This window comes from Otolemur garnettii, unplaced genomic scaffold (assembly GCF_000181295.1).
Source record: "Otolemur garnettii isolate 467f Iridium unplaced genomic scaffold, OtoGar3 scaffold00007, whole genome shotgun sequence".
NCBI lineage: Eukaryota > Metazoa > Chordata > Mammalia > Primates > Galagidae > Otolemur > Otolemur garnettii.
The window spans coordinates 16,466,587-16,485,261 of record NW_003852402.1 but is presented as its reverse complement, the minus strand read 5'-3'; the positions used below and the strand labels follow the sequence as shown (position 1 = coordinate 16,485,261).

General features: G+C 35.0%; 1 protein-coding gene across 3 annotated transcripts in view; it reads left to right on the top strand.

Annotated features, from left to right (window-relative positions):
* Positions 1-18,675, top strand: part of WASHC4 (WASH complex subunit 4) — a 57,217-nt gene that overhangs the window by 10,040 nt on the left and 28,502 nt on the right. For 2 of the 3 annotated variants that reach the window (XM_003783285.2, XM_023509361.1), the window contains exons 7-15: positions 1,400-1,482; positions 3,266-3,308; positions 3,774-3,877; positions 5,191-5,311; positions 10,067-10,190; positions 10,299-10,426; positions 11,213-11,373; positions 12,605-12,731; positions 17,302-17,427. In XM_003783285.2, coding sequence (XP_003783333.1) covers positions 1,400-1,482; positions 3,266-3,308; positions 3,774-3,877; positions 5,191-5,311; positions 10,067-10,190; positions 10,299-10,426; positions 11,213-11,373; positions 12,605-12,731; positions 17,302-17,427 — 1,017 coding nt within the window. Of the gene's footprint in view, positions 1-1,399; positions 1,483-3,265; positions 3,309-3,761; positions 3,878-5,190; positions 5,312-10,066; positions 10,191-10,298; positions 10,427-11,212; positions 11,374-12,604; positions 12,732-17,301; positions 17,428-18,675 lie in introns of all 3 variants that reach the window. The other variant, XM_012814170.2, reaches the window with a different exon arrangement.

The following is an 18,675-nucleotide window of genomic DNA, read 5'->3' as shown; positions in this document are numbered from 1 at the left end:
CATGAGGCTCTGTCTCAAAAAAAAAAAAAAAAAAGATCAGCCTGAGTAAGACCAAAGCCCCATCTCTACTAAAAATAGAAAAATTAGGTGGGGATCCTGGCAGGTGCCTGTAGTCCCAGTTAGTGGGAAGGCTGAAGCAGGAGGATTACTTGAACCAAGAGTTTGAAGTTGCTGCGAGTTAAGGTGACACAATGGCACTCTAGCCTGGGCAACAGAGACTTGTCATATAACAAAAGAAATACAGTTTGGAGGGTTCCAGTAAATGTGCAAATTTTGTCTTTTTTATTTTGAAGATATTTTACTCATTTCGTTATAGTTTAGAATTGTTCATCATTTCTGATAAATTGATTGTTTTATTATTATGTATTGACTCTTTTAATTTATGATCATAATTTACATATATATTTATGTAAATATACAGGGGGTGCCAAAAAATGTATACATGTTTTAAGAAAGGAAAAAAATGTTAAAATTGTAATACTCAAGTCACATTTGACTACAATTACAAGAGGTACTCAAATATGACTTGTATTCATCTTCTGTTGTCAGTATATATTGTTAAAATTTTAATGCAATTTTTCTTTTCTTAAAATATGTATACCTTTTTTGTCACCCTCTGTAAATGCTAGAAACTGTTCTTGGTCCTGGGAATACGGCATTGCACAAAAACAGTAGAAATGCCTGCTGTCACAAAGCTTAAAATTAGAACAGTAGTAGATTTAATTAGGTTTTAAATACATTAGATTTCAACCATTTCTATAGGTTTAAACATTGAAAGCTTCTGAAAACAAATTTTAGAAGATCTAGGACATACACGGAAGATGTGAGTTAATTATTATTTAATGCAGGAATATCCCTAATATAATTGATATTTCATTTGCTGTATGTCAAGACTGCTTATAATTATGATTATACATGATAAATGTTTAAAGTTATTTTGGAGTGACTTTTGGAAGTCTCTTCCTCACATTATTATACTTTATAAACTAGCTGCTTTTGAGCTTCTTTATTCATTCAGATGTTTGTTCATTTATTCATTTAATAGGGCAGAAATTTATTAAGGCACTGTTGAGTGTTAGCCACCATGCTGGGCAGTTGGTATTAAAAGAAAGAATGAGACAGCCCTACCATTTAGGAGTTATGTGAAGTAAATAAAACGTTGGACTTGAAATAGAAGGGTGAATGAAATGTAGTGAGAACAAAGAGATAACTGTGACCCTGGGATGTAGGTGAGTTAAGTATTGATTGCTTGAGGGATGCTTGAAGTTGTTTGGTTGCTGGTTAATTGGAGGTTTTATCTGAAAACTATTATGTTTTCATTAAAGTTGTTACTATGAAATTTAGTCGAAAGTGACATTTAAAAGCAACTTTGTGACATGTATTCAACTTGTCATTTCAGGAACTGTCTTGTTTTGTTACGAGGTGCTATGAAGTGGTGATGAATGTGGTCCATCAGTTGGCTGCCCTCTATATCAGTAACAAGTAATGATTTTAGAAACATTTTTGCTTTTATAATAGAGATGCAAGAAATGTTTTTCTAAAATTAATTACCTGAACTAGTTTTTTGTTCATGTATTCATTCATTCAGCATTCTTTAAGCACTCATAATGTTTGAAATACTAGTTGATAACATATAAGTTAATAAAACACAGTATCTGTCGTGGTGAGTGAACGCATCGTCTGTCTAATGGGGAATGTTGACAGAAAAATCTTAAAGAAATTTGACGATATGGAAAAAGGCTAATACGGAATTTGTATACATACCATGTTCTCTCTCTTTTTTCCTTTCCTCACTAATGGTTCTTTGACTCACCACATGAGACTTTTCTTAAAATACAGAATCTTGAGGGATGAGAGAATCCACATTGAAAAATTTTGTGATTCTAATGACCTTAAATATACACAGTAAAATATACTTGAATATACAGAATAACATTTGTTTACATTTTTAAGAATAGACTTAGTACAGAGAATTGATTATACAGGAGTTGGAAAGCTGAAAGGGCAAAGAGAAGAGTGGGGTAGTCCAGAGGAAGCAGATCCCACTTCTGCATCTAGGGAACAAAAGTGAAAAATTAGGGTTGCCAGAACCTGGGAACTTGGAAAGGGAGCCCCATGGCATGGGTGCTCATACCTTTGAGGAGGTGGTACTTTCTGGCTGCTGTTGGACCCTAAGTCAGGAAAATTAATCAACTTTTCATAGTGCCCTTCTTCTTACCACAAAATAGTATCTTGCACTTGATTAATTTTTTTATACTTGAGATTTTTTTCCACATTTACTATTACATGCTTATAAAAACTTTTCAGTATCTAAGTAGGGATTATAAATGATGAGAGAGAAATAACTGAGGCTTAAATGAATTATTTGCAAAGATTCCCTAGCAGTTTTAGTATTGTTCTTTTGATCACCAGTCCATTTATTATTGTTCTTAATTAAACTCTGCTGCATCGTAACTCTCTTCATAAACTGGAAGACTGTGCTGTTTCTAATGTTTTTCCCCTGAGCTAGGTATTTGTTTATGTTCTGTCTTTTCATAGAAGCTCTTTTTGTGTGTGGCAGGAGAAAATTAAAGCATAGTTCCTTTTCCCTCTGAAGTACGTAGTGTGTAAGACTACCTGTTATCCTATTCCTGCCATAGAGAGAGGGCATTTATTTGAATTTTGTGTTTAATTTAAAAATACATATTCTGTCTTACGGTATATCTGTATATGCTGTGATATACAAGAACTATATTAAATTATTGCTAAGTAAATTGATTATCTAGGAGGTAGAATTGAATTTTTATGTGGCTTTTGATATTGGTATAATCTTAGTAGTATGTGTTGTTTTTCAGTAGGGATGAGAACTTAGAAATAAACCTGACGGAAGAGAGTAGTAGTTCCCAAAGGCCCAGTTGGAGTGGGATAACAAAGATTCTAGTTCATAACCAAGAAATTCTAGTAGTTTAGAAAGGTATGGATATCAGTTTTATTATTTCTCTACTTCCATTCCATGGTAGATGCTTTATGTTTAATGTCTAAAGTTATTTGTAGGCTGCTTAGCATCATACAAATAATCATCAAAGGTAGCTCAGATTCTGTATGTATGAGATAGTTCCCTTCCTGGGAGAAAGAAATATGGTAGTAATTTTTTCGATTTCTTAAACTTTAGATAAATACATACTAAAATTTCAGGAGCTTCTGCTTCTATGGACATTCTTCAAAATAGGAATGAAGTGTGACAGAAAAGGAAAATGTTTTTGACTTGGGTATTATTTTATTCTAGAATTGCCCCCAAAATTATAGAGACAACTGGAGTTCATTTTCAGGTAAAAGTAATTTAACTTGATCTGTAAAACTCATTTTTACTGTATTTTACTTGGGAGTTTATATAATTGGGTAGTACAACAATAAAGCTAGACTCTTACAAGATTTTTTTTTTTTTTTTTGCATTTGTTCTCTTTTATCTGTGCAATTGATGTGGAGTTACTGCCCCACTGTTAGTGTAACTTAGTTTTTTCCAGTAGTGGCCTAATGCCAGTTCTGTAAATGGTCCCTGTGGGCAGTGAAACAAATTTGCAATTTCATAATTAATGATAAAACATTGGGCAAAGTATTCTTTATATAAGACGAGTAGCTCCATCTGAGGATCACACTTGTAGTTTAGTAAGCAGATATACCCACTGCTTTAACTTATTTATCAATCAGCCCAAATGTATTTTATTTTAAAAATCTACATGAGGCTTAACTTCTAACTAGTGACTAAATGATAATCATTAAAGGTTTTTTGACAGACTATGTATGAGCACTTGGGAGAACTGCTTACAGTTTTACTCACCCTGGATGAAATTATTGATAATCATATCACACTGAAAGACCACTGGACTATGTATAAAAGGTACATCATTTAAACTATTCTTAAATATTCCATTACTTTGTGTGGTTAGTATATTAGTATGAATAAAAAAGTAAACAAATATTAAAAATGCAAATCTTTTAAAAGATCTGGGGATCACTATTTAGAAGGCTCTCATATCAAATGTTTTTATGAAGGCAGTGACCAATCCTTTAATTTCAGGTGGGTTTGTTGGAGGTTATGATATACCCATATACAGCATCCTGATTGTTGGTTTTTTTTTGTTTATTTGTTTGTTTGAGACTGAGTCTCACTCTGTCACCCTGGGTAGAGTGCCCTGGCGTCATAGATTACAGCACCTCAAATTCCTGAGCCCAAGTTACCATCCTGCCTCTGCCTGCTCAGGAACTGGGTCTACAGATGCTTGCCATAATGCTTGGCTAATTTTTCTGTTTTTAGTAGAGACAGGATCTTACTCTTGCTCAGGCTGTTCTTGAACTCCTGAACTCCAGCAATCCACCAGCCTCAGCCTCCCAAAGTGCTGGGATTACAGGTGTGAACCACTGTACCAGGCCAGCATCCTGATTCTTACAGTATAGTAGAATGTTAATTTACCTACCTTTGAATTCATATTTTTCCCCCTTGGTTTCTATTCAAATGACAGTTTTCCTGAGTTTGGTTTTATTTTATTACATATTCCATTTATTCAATGTATAGGTATTCGCCAAATGTCTAATAAGTACAAAGCACTTCTCATCTGAATGAAGATGACTTAAAAATGCATAAGAAAATTATGTATATTAGAGAATTATTCTCAAATTTTCAAACATGTAGAGCCAATTATAAAATTTTGATTTCCAGGAAAATTTTTAATTTAAGAATTCATTAAGTAGGCTCTGCGCCTGTGGCTCAAATGGCTAAGGTGCCAGCCGCATACACCTGAGCTGGCGGGTTTGAATCCAGCCTGGGCCTGCCAAACAGTGATGACAACTATAGCCAAAAAATAGCTGAGTGTTGTGGCGGGCACCTGTAGTCCCAAAAAATAGCTGGGTGTTGTGGCGGGCGCCTGTAGTCCCAGCTACTTGGGAGGCTAAGGCAAGAGAATCGCTTGAGCCCAGGAGTTTGAGGTTGCTGTGAGCTGTAACACCACAGCACTCTACCCAGGGTGACAGCTTGAGGCTCTGTCTAAAAAAAAAAAAAAGAAATTCAGGGCAGCGCCTGTGGTTCATAGAAGTAGAACGCAGGCCCCATATGCCGGAGGTGGCAGGTTCAAATCCAGCCCCGGCCAAAAACCACAAAAAAAGAAAAAAATTCATTAAGTAGATTTAATTATCTGTTTCTCAATCATTTGTAAGGTTACTGAAATCTGTCCATCACAATCCTTCAAAATTTGGAATTCAGGAAGAAAAATTAAAACCATTTGAAAAGTTCTTACTGAAGCTAGAAGGACAGTTACTTGATGGAATGATATTCCAGGTAAGTAGGGTTTTAATCAGGCTGTGATGATTGGGTTTTGCATTAGGTGACAGCTCAGAATTACGGTAGGACACTTAGAGTATACTGTTTTTTTTTCTTTTAAAGGACCTTGCCTTCAAATGATTGTTAGTGTACTAATAGAATTATTTCAGCATAGAAGCAATAAAATTAATAGTGTATTAGTTGTATTTGGAGGGTGAAGATTTTTTTAATTATGTAAGAGGATAAAACTAAGGATTAAGGTCTAAGGCGGTATTTTTCAGCCTTTTTTATCTCGTGGTACACTTGAACCTATAGTTAAACTTCCATAGCACAATTATGTTGGTCAAAAAATAGATACTTACTGTGCTTTGAACTTCTTTTGAAAATAATTAAATTAATGATTTAAAAAATTTTTGTGGCACGGCAGTTGAAAATCACTGATACAAGATCTAAGTAATTGTATTATATACAGGCATACCTCATTTTATTAGGCTTTGCAGACAATTCTATTTTTTTATTAATTGAAGGTTTACAGCAACCCTGCTTGCGAGCACGTCTAATCAGTGCCATTTTTCCAGCAACATGTGTTCATTTTGTGTCTATGTTACATTTTGGTAATTCCCATAGTATTTCAAACTTTTTTTTTTAAATCATCATTATGTCTGTTATGGTGATCAGTGATTTTCTTTCTTTTTTTTTTTTTTTTTTGTGAGACAGAGTCTTACTCTGTGGCCCAGCCTAGAGTGTCATGGCATTGCCCTAGCTCACAGCATCCTCAAACTCCTTGGTTAAGTGATCCTCCTGCCACAATGCCTGGCTAATTTTTTTTTTTTTTTCAATTTTTCTGGTTTGGGAGAGGCAGGGTCTCACTCTTGCTCAGGCCAGTCTCAAACTCCTGAGCTCAAGGCCTCCTTATGCCTCAGTCTCCCAGAAGGCTAGTATTATAGGCCTGAGTCATTGTGCCTATCAAGTTATCTTGGATGATAATTGTTCCTATAATTAGGTGGTATGAACTGTGTACATAAAAGATGGCAAACTTAATACTTGTTGTATGTATTCTGACTGCTCCACTAATAGGCCATTGACCTACCTCTTGGGCTTCCTTATTCCCTGAGACACAACAATATTGAAATTAGGCCAGTTGATAACCCTACAATGGCCCCTAAGTGTTCAAGTAAAAGGAAGAGTTGCATGATTTTCACTTTAAATCAGAAGGTGCTTGTAGTGGATTAAACTTAGTGAGGAAGGTATGTCAAAGACTGAGATAGGCTGAAAGGTAGGACTTTTGCACCATAAAGCCAAGGTGCTATTGCAAAAGCAAAATTTTGGAGGTAATTAAAAGTGCTACTGCACTGAACATGGAAATGATAAGAAACAAAATAGCCTTATTGCTGATAGAGGAAAAGTTTTAGAGGCTTGGATAGGAGATGAAACCACAACATTTGCTTAAGCCAAAGCCTAATCCAGAGCAAAGCCCTAACTCTTTAATTCTAAAAACTGAAAGATGCAAGAAAACTGCAGAAGAAAAGTTTGAAGCTAGCACAAGTTGGTTCATGTGGTTTAAGGAACAAAGCTGTCTCCATAACATAAAAGTGTAAGGTAAAGTAGCAAGTGCTGATGTAGAAGCTGTGGCAAGTTATCCAGGACCATCTAGTAAGACCACTGATGAAGATGGCTACACTAAACAACAGATTTTTTTTTTTTGGCTGGGGCTGGGTTCAAACCTGACACCTCTGGTATATGGGGCCCAGCACCCTACTCCTTGAGCCACAGGTGCGGCCCCTAAACAACAGATTTCTAATGTAGATAAAATAGGCTTTTAATGGAAAAAAATGCCATCTAGGACTTTTCATAGCTAGAGAAGAGAAGCCAATCCCTGGCTACAGAGCTTCAGAGGACAGGTTGACTATCTTATTAGGGGCTAATGCAGGTGATGAATTTTAAGTTGAAACCAGTGCCTGTTTATCTTTCTGAAAATGTTAGGGCCCTGAAGGATTATGTGAGTCTCCTTTGCCTGTGCTCTATACATGGAGCAACAAAGCCTGTATTTGGAAGCACATCAGTTCATAGCATGGTTTACTCAATATTTTAAACTCACTCTTGAGACCTCCTGCCCAGAAGAAAAGATTCTTTTCGAAATATTACTGTACTTCGTCCGATAAGAGCTCTTATGGAGATGTAAAGGGATATTTTGTTTTTCATGCCTGCCAACACAGTATCAGCTCTGTAGCCCATGGATTATTTATTTATAATTTCTTATATATAGTTTCTTATTTAAGAAATATATTTCATGAGGCAGTACCTCCCATGCACAGTGATTCCTCTTAACAGGTCTGGGCAAAGTGAATGAAAACCTTCTGGAAAGGATTCTCTACTCTAGATACCATTAAAAAGATTGTGATTCATTGAGTAAGTCAGAATGTCTACATTAGTAAGAGTTTGGAAGAAGTTGATTCCTGCCCTTATGTCTGACTTTGAGGGATTCGCAGTGGAGGAAGTTACTGCAGATGTGGTGGAAATAGCAAAAGAACTAGAATTATAAGGGAAGCTTGAGGTTGTGATTGAATTACTATAATCTCATGATAAAACTTGACCAAACGAAGAGTTACTGCTTAAGGATGAGTAAAGAAAGTGGTTTCTTGAGATGCATTACATTTCTGGGGAAGATGCTGTGAACATTGTTGAAAAGATAAGGAAACTTAGTTGATAAAGTAGTGATAGGGTTTGAGAGGATTGATTCCAATTTTGAAAGAAATTAGACTGTAGTGAAATGCTATCAAAGAGCTTTGCGTACTAACAGAGAAATCTTTTGTGAAAAGAAGAGTCAGTTGATGTGGCAAAACGTTTTTGGTTTTATTTTAAGAAATTGCCATATCTATCTTGGCTGTCTGATCAGTCAGGAGCCATCGACTTGGAGACAAGACCTTCCTGCAGCAAAAAGATATGATTTGCTGAGGCTCAGCTAGAAATTGTTAGCATCTTTTAGCAAAATAGTATTTTTAATTAATGTACATTTTTAAAGACATAATGCTGTTGTATACTTACCAGACTACAAATAGTGTTAACATAACTTGTATATGCCCTGGAAAACTAAAAAATTTCTGTGACTCACTTTATTGTGGTGGTCTAGAACCGAATCTATAATATCTGGAGTTTTGCCTGTATTGTGTTTGTTGTGAACCTGGAGATTTAGGTTTTAGACCACCTTTAAAAAGTTTTGTTTATTCTTCTTATGCTTAGGGAGTACAGTTCTTCATAATCTAGTATGGTAGCTTTTAACCACCATGGCTTTAGGTTTTAGATTTAGGTTTTAGACCACCTTTAAAAAGTTTTGTTTATTCTTCTTATGCTTAGGGAGTACAATTCTTCGTAATCCAGTATGGTAGCTTCTAACCACCAATCGCTTTTTAAATTAAAAATTGTTAGTCACCCTAGCCATATTTCAAATGCCGAATGGCCACTTGTAAGTTCATAGTTAGCCATCATATTAGAGTGCATGGATGTGTAAAACACATCCATAAGAATCTGTGATTCTTACCATCACAGAAAAGTTCGTTTGTGCCACGTTACTTTGGGTAGTTTACACCAGAAATTGTATTATTATTCCATTTAAAATCTACTTCCAGATGAACTTTATGTTTTATAGGATCATAGTTTTTAACAGATTGATCCCAAGTCTTGTTTACAATTGACCATTGAACAACGTGAATTCGAACTCTGTGGGTCCACCTAAATGCAGATTTTACTCCAATAATATATTGGAAAATTGTTTTGAGATTTGGAACAAATTAAAAAAAACTTGCAGATGAACTACCTAGCCTGGGAATATCAAAAAATGTAAGAAAAAGGCTGGGCGAGGTGGCTCACACCTGTAATCCCAGCATTTGGGAGGCCGAGGAGGGTAGATTGCCTAAAGCTTACAGGCTGGAGACCAGCCTGAGCCAGAGTGAGACCTCATCTCTAAAAATAGGCGTTGTGGACGATGCCTGGAGTCCCAGCTACTTGGGAGGCTGAAGCCAGAGAATCGCTGCAGCCCAGGAGTTTGAAGTTGCTGTGAACTGTGACTTCACAGCACTCCACTAAGGGTGACAATGTGAGACTCTGTCTCAAAAAAAAAAAAAAGAAAGAAACAGTTATGTCATGAGTGCATAAAATAAATGTAGATACTAGTCTTTTATGTATTACCTTTGTTATTGATAAGAGTTCTGGTCAACACTATGCAGTAGGTTGTTAGTAGTTAAGTTTTGGGTGCATTAATAATTATTTTCAGCTGTGTGATGGTTGGCACTGCTAATCCCAGCGTTGTTCAGGGTCAGCTGTATATCTGTTTAACTGGTAATCTGTTAGGTTTGGAAGAAAATTTTTTTGTTCTTGGTTTTTCCAGGAGACATTTCCATACATACTATCATAAATTGCTATGCTAGGAAGGCCATTATAAAAGGAAAACATAAACTTAAAAGTGAAAAGTAAATAAAAAACATGCTTAACAAAGCTTTATTAGATATAACTTGTATACATCTCTGAGCATTATTGTCTATTTTCATATAGGGTTACATATTTAGGGTTCACCTTATTTCACATAACTGGCATTCCTTTATTGACGTAAGTACACATTTTCCATTCAGAAAGATTTAGATACTGGTTAGACTAAAGTTAAGAGCTTCAGTTTTAGTAAAATTAAAATGTTTAAGAAGTTTATCATATACTGTATCTTAAACGTTTAATAGTTTATTATTGAGAGTCTAAGTTTCTTTTTAAATGTTTTCTGTCCAGGCTTGTATAGAACAACAGTTTGATTCTCTCAATGGAGGAGTATCTGTGTCAAAAAATAGCACTTTTGCTGAGGAATTTGCACATAGTATTCGCTCGATTTTTGCAAATGTAGAAGCCAAACTTGGTAATGTAAATTGCATTTTTTGGTTTTTGTTCATAAAAGTTGCATTTCCTTAAAAGCTTAATTGAAGTATATTTGTTCTGTCTTTCTGTCCTATTGCTATTTTATAAGGAGAACCTTCTGAAATTGACCAGAGAGACAAATATGTTGGAATTTGTGGACTCTTTGTATTGCACTTTCAGATTTTTCGAACTGTTGATAAAAAGTTTTATAAATCTTTGTTGGACATTTGTAAAAAGGTAAGAACTTGGAGCTTTTATTTTTGAATTTGTGAAAGAGTTTTCAGAAAACTATTACTTTAAACTGCATTTTATTCCTGTTTACAATAATAATAATTCAATAGTGTTCATTTTTTAAATTCAATCATTCCAGATATAAGTAACATCATAAATGAAAATACTTCTTAATTCCATATCATATGAATACACATTGGAATTGTTGTTTTCTCCCTGTACATTAACTTTCTATTAGTGCTGCAACTACTGCTTTTTTTCCTTTTCATCCTTTTTGTTTTTTTCTTTTCTTCCTCTTGCCACTCATTTTCATTACTGAAGTAGGAAAAATACAAAATAATTTTTTTCTACATTTTTGCTATTTCTGTGATGTGGCACCTGATTTCAAAGTTGAAAATTTAGTTTGTGTGTCGCATCAAGTAATAAGTGACCATGAGAACCCGATTATCATTGGTATTCTTTTTTATTTTTTAACACTAATGTATATAGTGAAAGTAAAGGACATGACAATTCATGTTTCTGTTTGCTTGTTGAATATTTTTGTTCATTAAAAAATTCACAAGAGTAATGTTTGGTGTGTGCATGTTTTTCATATTTGGGCAGAATAAAATTATCATGTTTGACAACAAACGTAGAAAGACAGTAAGGTATTTGTCTTCTCACATATTAATGAGTATTTTTCTTGTGGTGGTTTTTTCTTGAAGTGAGTTGTCTTCCTGTGTATTTCGTAACTATTAAACAGCTTATTGTTTGGCCAGTATTTTATGATTTTTCTCCTTTTGCCCTTTTCAGGTACCAGCCATCACTCTAATTGCTAATATTATTTGGTTTCCTGATAATTTCCTGATCCAGAAAATACCAGCAGCTGCCAAACTTCTAGACAGAAAAAGTCTTCAAGCCATTAAAATACACAGGGATACTTTCCTACAACAGAAAGCTCAGTCACTTACCAAGTAAGTTTTACGAACAACCGTAATGAAATATTTAGATATTTTGTATTTTAATTTCTGATACTGACTCTAAATATATGGAAAGCATTTGTTTGACTTTTAAGGTTGAATATACTTAGTCATGACCAAAAAGGGTTGGGCAGTCTCAAGGAGATTTGTTTTCTAGACACTGTTTGTTTTTGTTTTTTTTAAAAAAATACTTTGGGCTTAAAGTCAATTTAAGATACAGTCAGATTATACTTCGTGGGTATATACACAGACATACTTTTTATAACCCATGTTAAGTATTTTTGTCTTTAAGTGCAGTGAAGGCAGTGATTTCAGTTGCAGTAGGTGTTATTTGATGTCATTAACAGCAGCATGTCTTTGAGGATTTTTGGTAAAGTTGACTTGAACTTGTGCTTCTTCCCCCACCCCCCTTTATTTTCATGACAGTACTATATGCATTATTACAATAGCTTCCTAGGTGGTTTTCCATTGTCCCCTCACTAGTTTATTTTTAATTCATCAGATCCTCTTAAAACCAAAGTTAGCTAAAGTTGCTCTGCCCACACACTGTAGTGTCTTTGCATCTCCATACAAGGCCTTCCATAAATTCCTTCCTCTCTCCTTAGCGCTCACTGTGCTCCAGTCATACTGACTTTTTTGTTATTACATGAACATGCCAGATACATTTCCACATTCTTAGGGTATTTGCATTTGTCATTCACTTTCCTAGAATTCTCTCATATATTTGCATGGATTACTCATTCATCTTTAAATCCTGGCTCAAAATCACCTACTCAGTGAGCCTACTCGATTACTCTAAAATTGTGCCCACACCCCAGTCCTTAACCCTTTTAGCTGCTTTATTTTCCGCCACAGCATGTATCATCTGACGTCTTTTAATGATTTTAGCATTTTAATTATTGATTTTTGTACAACTTTCTAGACTATAAGCTTCATGGAGACAAGGATTTGTGTTTGCTTTGTTACTGCTGATTTCACTGTTTTGTTTTCAGAGAACAGAAACAGTGAAATCTGTTTTGCTTCTGAGAAACAGTATGTGGCCTGTATAGGTACCCAGTAAATACTTGTTGAATGAGTTAATTACGTACATATATATGATAGCTTTCCTTGCAAACCAGAAAGATGAAGTGATACTATAAGGAGATATTTTACTCCAGTCGGTATGAAGAAATAGAAGTTTATTTTCTTTCCTGTGCTGAGTAACTACAATATTTTCCATTGTTAGAGATGTACAGTCTTACTACGTCTTTGTGAGCTCATGGATGATGAAAATGGAATCTATTTTATCTAAGGAACAGAGAATGGATAAATTTGCTGAAGACCTCACCAATAGATGTAATGTTTTTATACAGGTAGCTACATTCTTTTTATAATATTTTGGGGAGTCCCTTTCTTGTTCATCCACTGTAGAGACATCCACTGTAGAGTACAGGGAAAAGATATATTTTTGTTTTTAAAACACACTGATTTGGTTGCGTTTGTATCTGTGTGACATTTAGATTTTCTAAAACACCCATTCAAAGCACTGCATTTCCTTCAGAACATGACTACTGTATCACATAAATTTTGCTGTTGTATATTTATTTTCATTTAGTTCAAAATATTTAAAAATTTTATTGTACCTTGATCTGTGGGTGTTTTTGAAAGATCTTTCTTAATTTCCAAATAGATGAGGACTTCCTAGTTAACTTTTTATTATTGATTTGTAGCAATAATCTTAGTATTTTGAAATTTGCTTTATAGTTCATTTCTAATCAGCTTTCATAAATATTTCATATGCGTTTATGTTTGTCAGTTGTACTGTTTTGTGTCTGACAAATGGGTCACATTTGTAAAGTCTGCATTCCATCAGTTACTGAGAAAGTTGTGTTTGGGTCTGCTACTGTGGATTTGTCTCTCCTTTTAGTTCCATCAGTTTATGTTTTATATATTAGGAGGCTACGTGTGTACCATTGAGAATCTTCCTAATGAATTGAATCTTTTATCATTAAGAAATGTTTGTTACCTCTAGTAATGCTTTTTCTTGTAGGTCTCTTTTGTAATATTAACTATACCAGTTCTCTTTTGTTGCTGTCTGCATGATAGATCTTTTTTGATATACTTGTAGCCTTTCTGGCTTTAATGTGTTTTTTACTTACATTTAATGTGTCTCCTAATAGTTAATGCGGGTGCATATATTTTTCCCCAACATGATAATCTGTATTTTTCCATTGTACAGTTTTTTGTTTATGTCATTACTGATATATTTGATGTAAAAGTACCACCTAACTAGTTGTTTTCTATTTGTCTCTGGACTTGTTCTGTGTCCCCTTTTGGATTATTTTTCATCCTTTTCTATGCTTTCCTTTCTGTTAGTTTTTTAATTCTGTATTACTTTGCTGTTCTTTCAGTGGTTAGTTTAGCTATTTTAAGAGGCATTATTTACTCATTCAACGCTAATATAAATTAGCAATCTCCCACTTTCCAGACAGTGTAAAGATCTTAAATCACTTTATATTTATTTCTTCTCACTTTTTGCACTGATAATGTGTACTTTTGAGTCTGTATATTTGAAACCTCACAAGGCTTATTGGTGTCATTTTTATAGTCACCGTTCATTTAAATTTATTTACATGTTTACCCATCTGTTGATTGTCATCTTTCCTGTATCTCTCAATTTTCATTATTCTATTTGTGGAATATTTACTAGTATTTCATTTAATATGCGTTTCTCTTGGTGAATTATTAGAGGTTTTGGTCTGGATATGTCTTCAGTGGTTTTGCTGTGTAAGAATTCTAGATGAGCACTAGCCGGGCTTTTTCCCTCTTCTAGCTCTGAAGGGTAATTTATTTATCTGTCATCTATCTATTTATTTATTTTTTGAGACATAGTCCCACTCTGATGCCCTGGGTACTGTGCTGTGGTATCATATCTCATAGCACCCTCAAACTCTTGGGTTCAAACAATCCTCTTGCCTCAGTCTCCAGAGTAGCTAGGACTACAGGTGCTCCCCATAACGCCTGGCTAGTTTTTCTATTTTTAGAGATGGAGTCTTGCTCTGGAACTCCCGAGCTCAAGCAATCATCCTCCCTCAGTTCCCAGAGTGCTAGGAAAGGTATCATTTTACTGTCTCTGGTTTCCTTTGTTTTTGTTAAGTTAGCTTTAATTTTGTTAGCTTAGGTCTTCCTTTAATTATAAAATTTACTTTTTGGTTTTTAGGAGTATTAGTACAGTTCTTCTAGATGTGGTTTTCCTTATGCTATTTAGATTTGTAGAGCTTCTTGACTTTGTGAAAAAATCTTAGCCATTAGATCTTCAAGCATTGCTTCTATTCTCTTTTTGTTCTAATTCTCTATCTAGTCTGCTATTAAGCCCATCAATTGAGTTCATAACTTGTTTTATTTTTGAGGGTTTTATTATGCTTAATGAAATAATTTTGTGTTTTATTTCGTTCAACATATTTAACATAATTATTTTGAAGTACATGTCCAGTAATTACATTATCTGGATATTTCTCTTATCTATTGCTTCTTTTAGTTTTGGATATGTCTTATCTTTTTGTACATCTGGTTATTTTTTAATAGATTTTCTATATTATCTATAGCTTTTTTTTTTTTTTTCTAGAGACAGAGTCTCACTGTTACCACCCTGGGTAGAGTGCTATAATGTCACAGCTCACAGCAACCTCCAGCTCCTGGGCTTAGGCTATTCTCTTACCTCAGCTTTCTGAGTAGCTGGGACTACAGGCATCCACCACAAGACCCAGCTATTTTTTTGTTGCAGTTTGGCCGGGGCTGGGTTTGAACCTGCCACCCTTGGTATATGGGGCGGTGCCCTACTCACTGAGCTACAGGTGCTGCCTGATCTATAGCTCTATAGATGTTATGTATTGTTTCATATATGGGATCTGGATATTGCTTTTTTTCTTACAGACACTATTGATACTTGCTTTTGGTATACAGCTAGTCTAAGATAATTAGCAGCCCACATAACATGAGCCTAGTCATAGAGATGATTTGAAGCAGGACTTCAGTCCTGTGATGGCTGCCTTTTTGGGGAGTAAATCTTTCTGAGGATCCCAACCCAGAGCCAGCATGTTTACTGGAACCACATCCTTGATGGAGCATGAACTCCTATTTCAATCCCACTTCTCTGTGAGACATTTTTGAAAGATTATTTGGCTTCTCTCTTCAACAGAAGACCCTAAGGTAGACGCTCTAAGAGAACACAACCCTAAATGGCAGGCTTGCCTATCAGGGTTTCTGTTTTCTCTCAGTCTTTGGCTTCGTATTTCCTTAATTTCTCAATTGCTCTTTGATGCATTCCAAGTATTTTAAAACTGTTTGCCCAGATTTTCTCGTTCTTACTGGGAAGGTTGTCAAAAATTATATGTCCTGACATTAACAGATACAGACTCTGGCTCTCCTGGCTCTCTTTTCTTTCCATTTTGAATTTTAAAAGAATATCCTTCATGTATATCTTTCCCAAATTAATGATCATCTGGGAATGGGGTGATACAGGCCCAGGAGTTCTGTACTTTATCACCCCTCTCACCTCTCCCCCCACCTTTTACCTGCCTTAGAGTTAGATTTTTGCTGTTCCTCATTTTTTGCTTTTTAACTTTTTTTAGGGCTACTAGGGCAGAGTGTGATGTGACAATTCGTAGCTGTTGAAGTGAGACTTGTGGCTCTTTCTGCACTAGCCCCAAGCGCTAGTCTTACTGTCACTTTTCTTAGAATGTTACTGTCTGTTTTACTTTCTTAGGATGCTACTGTGTTTCATTTCTTCTCTTAATTTAGCATGTCTCTTAAACACAGAGAAACTCTGTGAATGGTTCAGAGAAACTCCCATCTCCTACCTCCTACCTCATGTTGAGTATCTCCTTTGGTGAGCTACTATTACTGATAGTAATTTCTCTCTTAAGTAGGGTGCAGCAGGAGAAAAAGGTTGAGGGACACTGGCATACAGCTTCTGTTCTACCTTGCTCTCCACAGTAGCATAGTTAGGTTCATTGCTGAACTGTACATGTATCTTTTGAGGGATGTTTATAAACCAGAGAATCTCCATTGTTAATGCCGTCATTTGTGTTTCTGGGTGTCCATTTTGGGTTCAAATGAAAAAATACTTAAGAGGTAATATCTTCTCTTCATCTTTTCTTTTTTCACCCTGTATTTAATAGTATTTAGAAAATTTTAAAGCTTCTCAAGACCTGTTTCCTTTATAAATTAAAGGGAAAAGAGGGTTCATCGTCATTGGGCTAGAAGAGAGAGAGCCAAGTAGGCAAGGACAAGATAGCAGGTGGACTACAGAGATTGGTCTAGATTAGTGGTTCTCAGCCTGTGGGTCACGACCCCTTTGGACTGTATTAAAGGTTGGTGGCATTAGGAAGGTTGAGAATGACTGTTCTAGATGAAGAGGAAAGGGAGAATCAGATGGGAACTCAGCAATTCTTATGTGTATCTGTATTGGGCAGAAAATGGATCTCCCTCTTCATTTTTTTAGTACTTGCTCCTTAGAGTTCGTAGCCCTTACCCTAAGTGCCAGCAGTCTTTATTTTCTTCTCTAGCGGTTAAGATAAGGATGAATAGGTACTTTTCTGACATTCAAATAGTTTCTCCAGTGGTGTTTTTTTTTTTTTTTTTCTTTTTTTGGAAATGGAAAGATTACTGTGATTATACACTATAATTTCAACATAAACTTCTGGTATAGGATGATAGGGTAGATTGACTTTTAAGGTCTGTTTTGAAACTTAACCACTGTGTATACCATTGTCTCTGTGCAGAAGAGTATTTCAGAATCTTAAAAGCCAGCTTTGAAATGAACTTGAGAAATAATTAGTTATTGGCAAATTAAGGAATAACTTATGTTACATAGAGAGTGAAATCTTAAAGAAATGAAATCTTTTCTTGTGATTATAATCAATATTTTCTTTTCTTTTAAAGGGCTTCTTATATGCGTATAGTATTAGTACCATTATTAAAACAACAATGAATCTCTATATGTCCTTGCAAAAGCCAATGACCAAGACCTCAGTTAAGGCATTGTGCAGGCTTGTTGAACTTCTCAAGGTATGTTTTAGATTATTTTACCTTGTCATCATGAGTGAGAAATGACCCAGGCTTAAATTAGGATGGTCTTGTAAGTTTTGATCTCTTGTTTATACGGGAACAAAACATTACAAGAAAGTACTTCTCTCTCAATTGACTATAGGAACTAGCCATTGAAAGAAATTTCTGAGAAAGTGCTTATGAAAAAACCAAAACTTCTTATGGGAAGGGGAGCCCAGTTAACCTCTTGTAAAAATGGAAGTTTAGATTTGTAATTTTTGCCTAATAATGGACTTTAGAATTGTTCAGAAAATTTAAGATTTTGGGGGAATTGTAGTTGAGTTTTCTAGCCTTTCTTCTTATTTGTTACCAGTACATTTTTTAATGAAATATAAATACATAAGTGTGTAAATGTGTTTTATATATCTACAGATATAAGGATATTTAAAACTTGATAAAAGTTAATGAGGTAAGAAGGAAAATGGAAAAGTTAGCTTTAGTATTATTAGTAAAGTTTTGCTCATGGAAGTTTTAAAAGTGTATTACAAGTTTGAAAAGCTAGTCATGAACTTACCCATTATTTTATGACGTTCACATGCATGTAAGGTTAGGTAACATGAGGCTATTTATTTTATAATTTTGAGAAAATGCTATAATCCTGTGATTTGAACAGTAGGCTACTTGTAGAGGTAGTCAAATGAACTAAGAATTAGAGTGCAATTTTTTTATGGAAACAAGATGACATGTTTCATAGCATACTCTGTACAAACTTAAAAACGACCCAAAGCACCTTGTTGGAAAGAGAGCCCAGTTAACCTCTTGTAAAAATAAAAATGGAAGTGTAGATTTGTAATTTTTGCCTAATAATGGACTTTATGTTTGTTCAGGAAATGAAGATTTTTTTGGGGGGGGGGAGGTTTGTGCTTTTTGTTTTCAGCCTTTCATTCTTTAAGGTACATTATTTGTTATCACTTACATTTTTTAATGAAATATAAATACAGAATGTGTGTATATATGTAACATATAAGCATAGTTTTAAAAATATACCCTTAGGTTCGGCACTGTAGTGTTAGGGCTCTGGCCACATACACTGGGGCTGATAGGTACAATCCCAGCCCTGGCCTGCTAAACAACAACAATTGCAATAAAAAATAGTCCGGCATTGTGGCAGGGCCTATAGTCCCAGCTACTTGGGAGGCTGAGGCAAGAGAATCGCTTAAGCCCAAGAGTTTGAGGTGGCTGTGTGATGTGATGGCACTCTACCAAGGG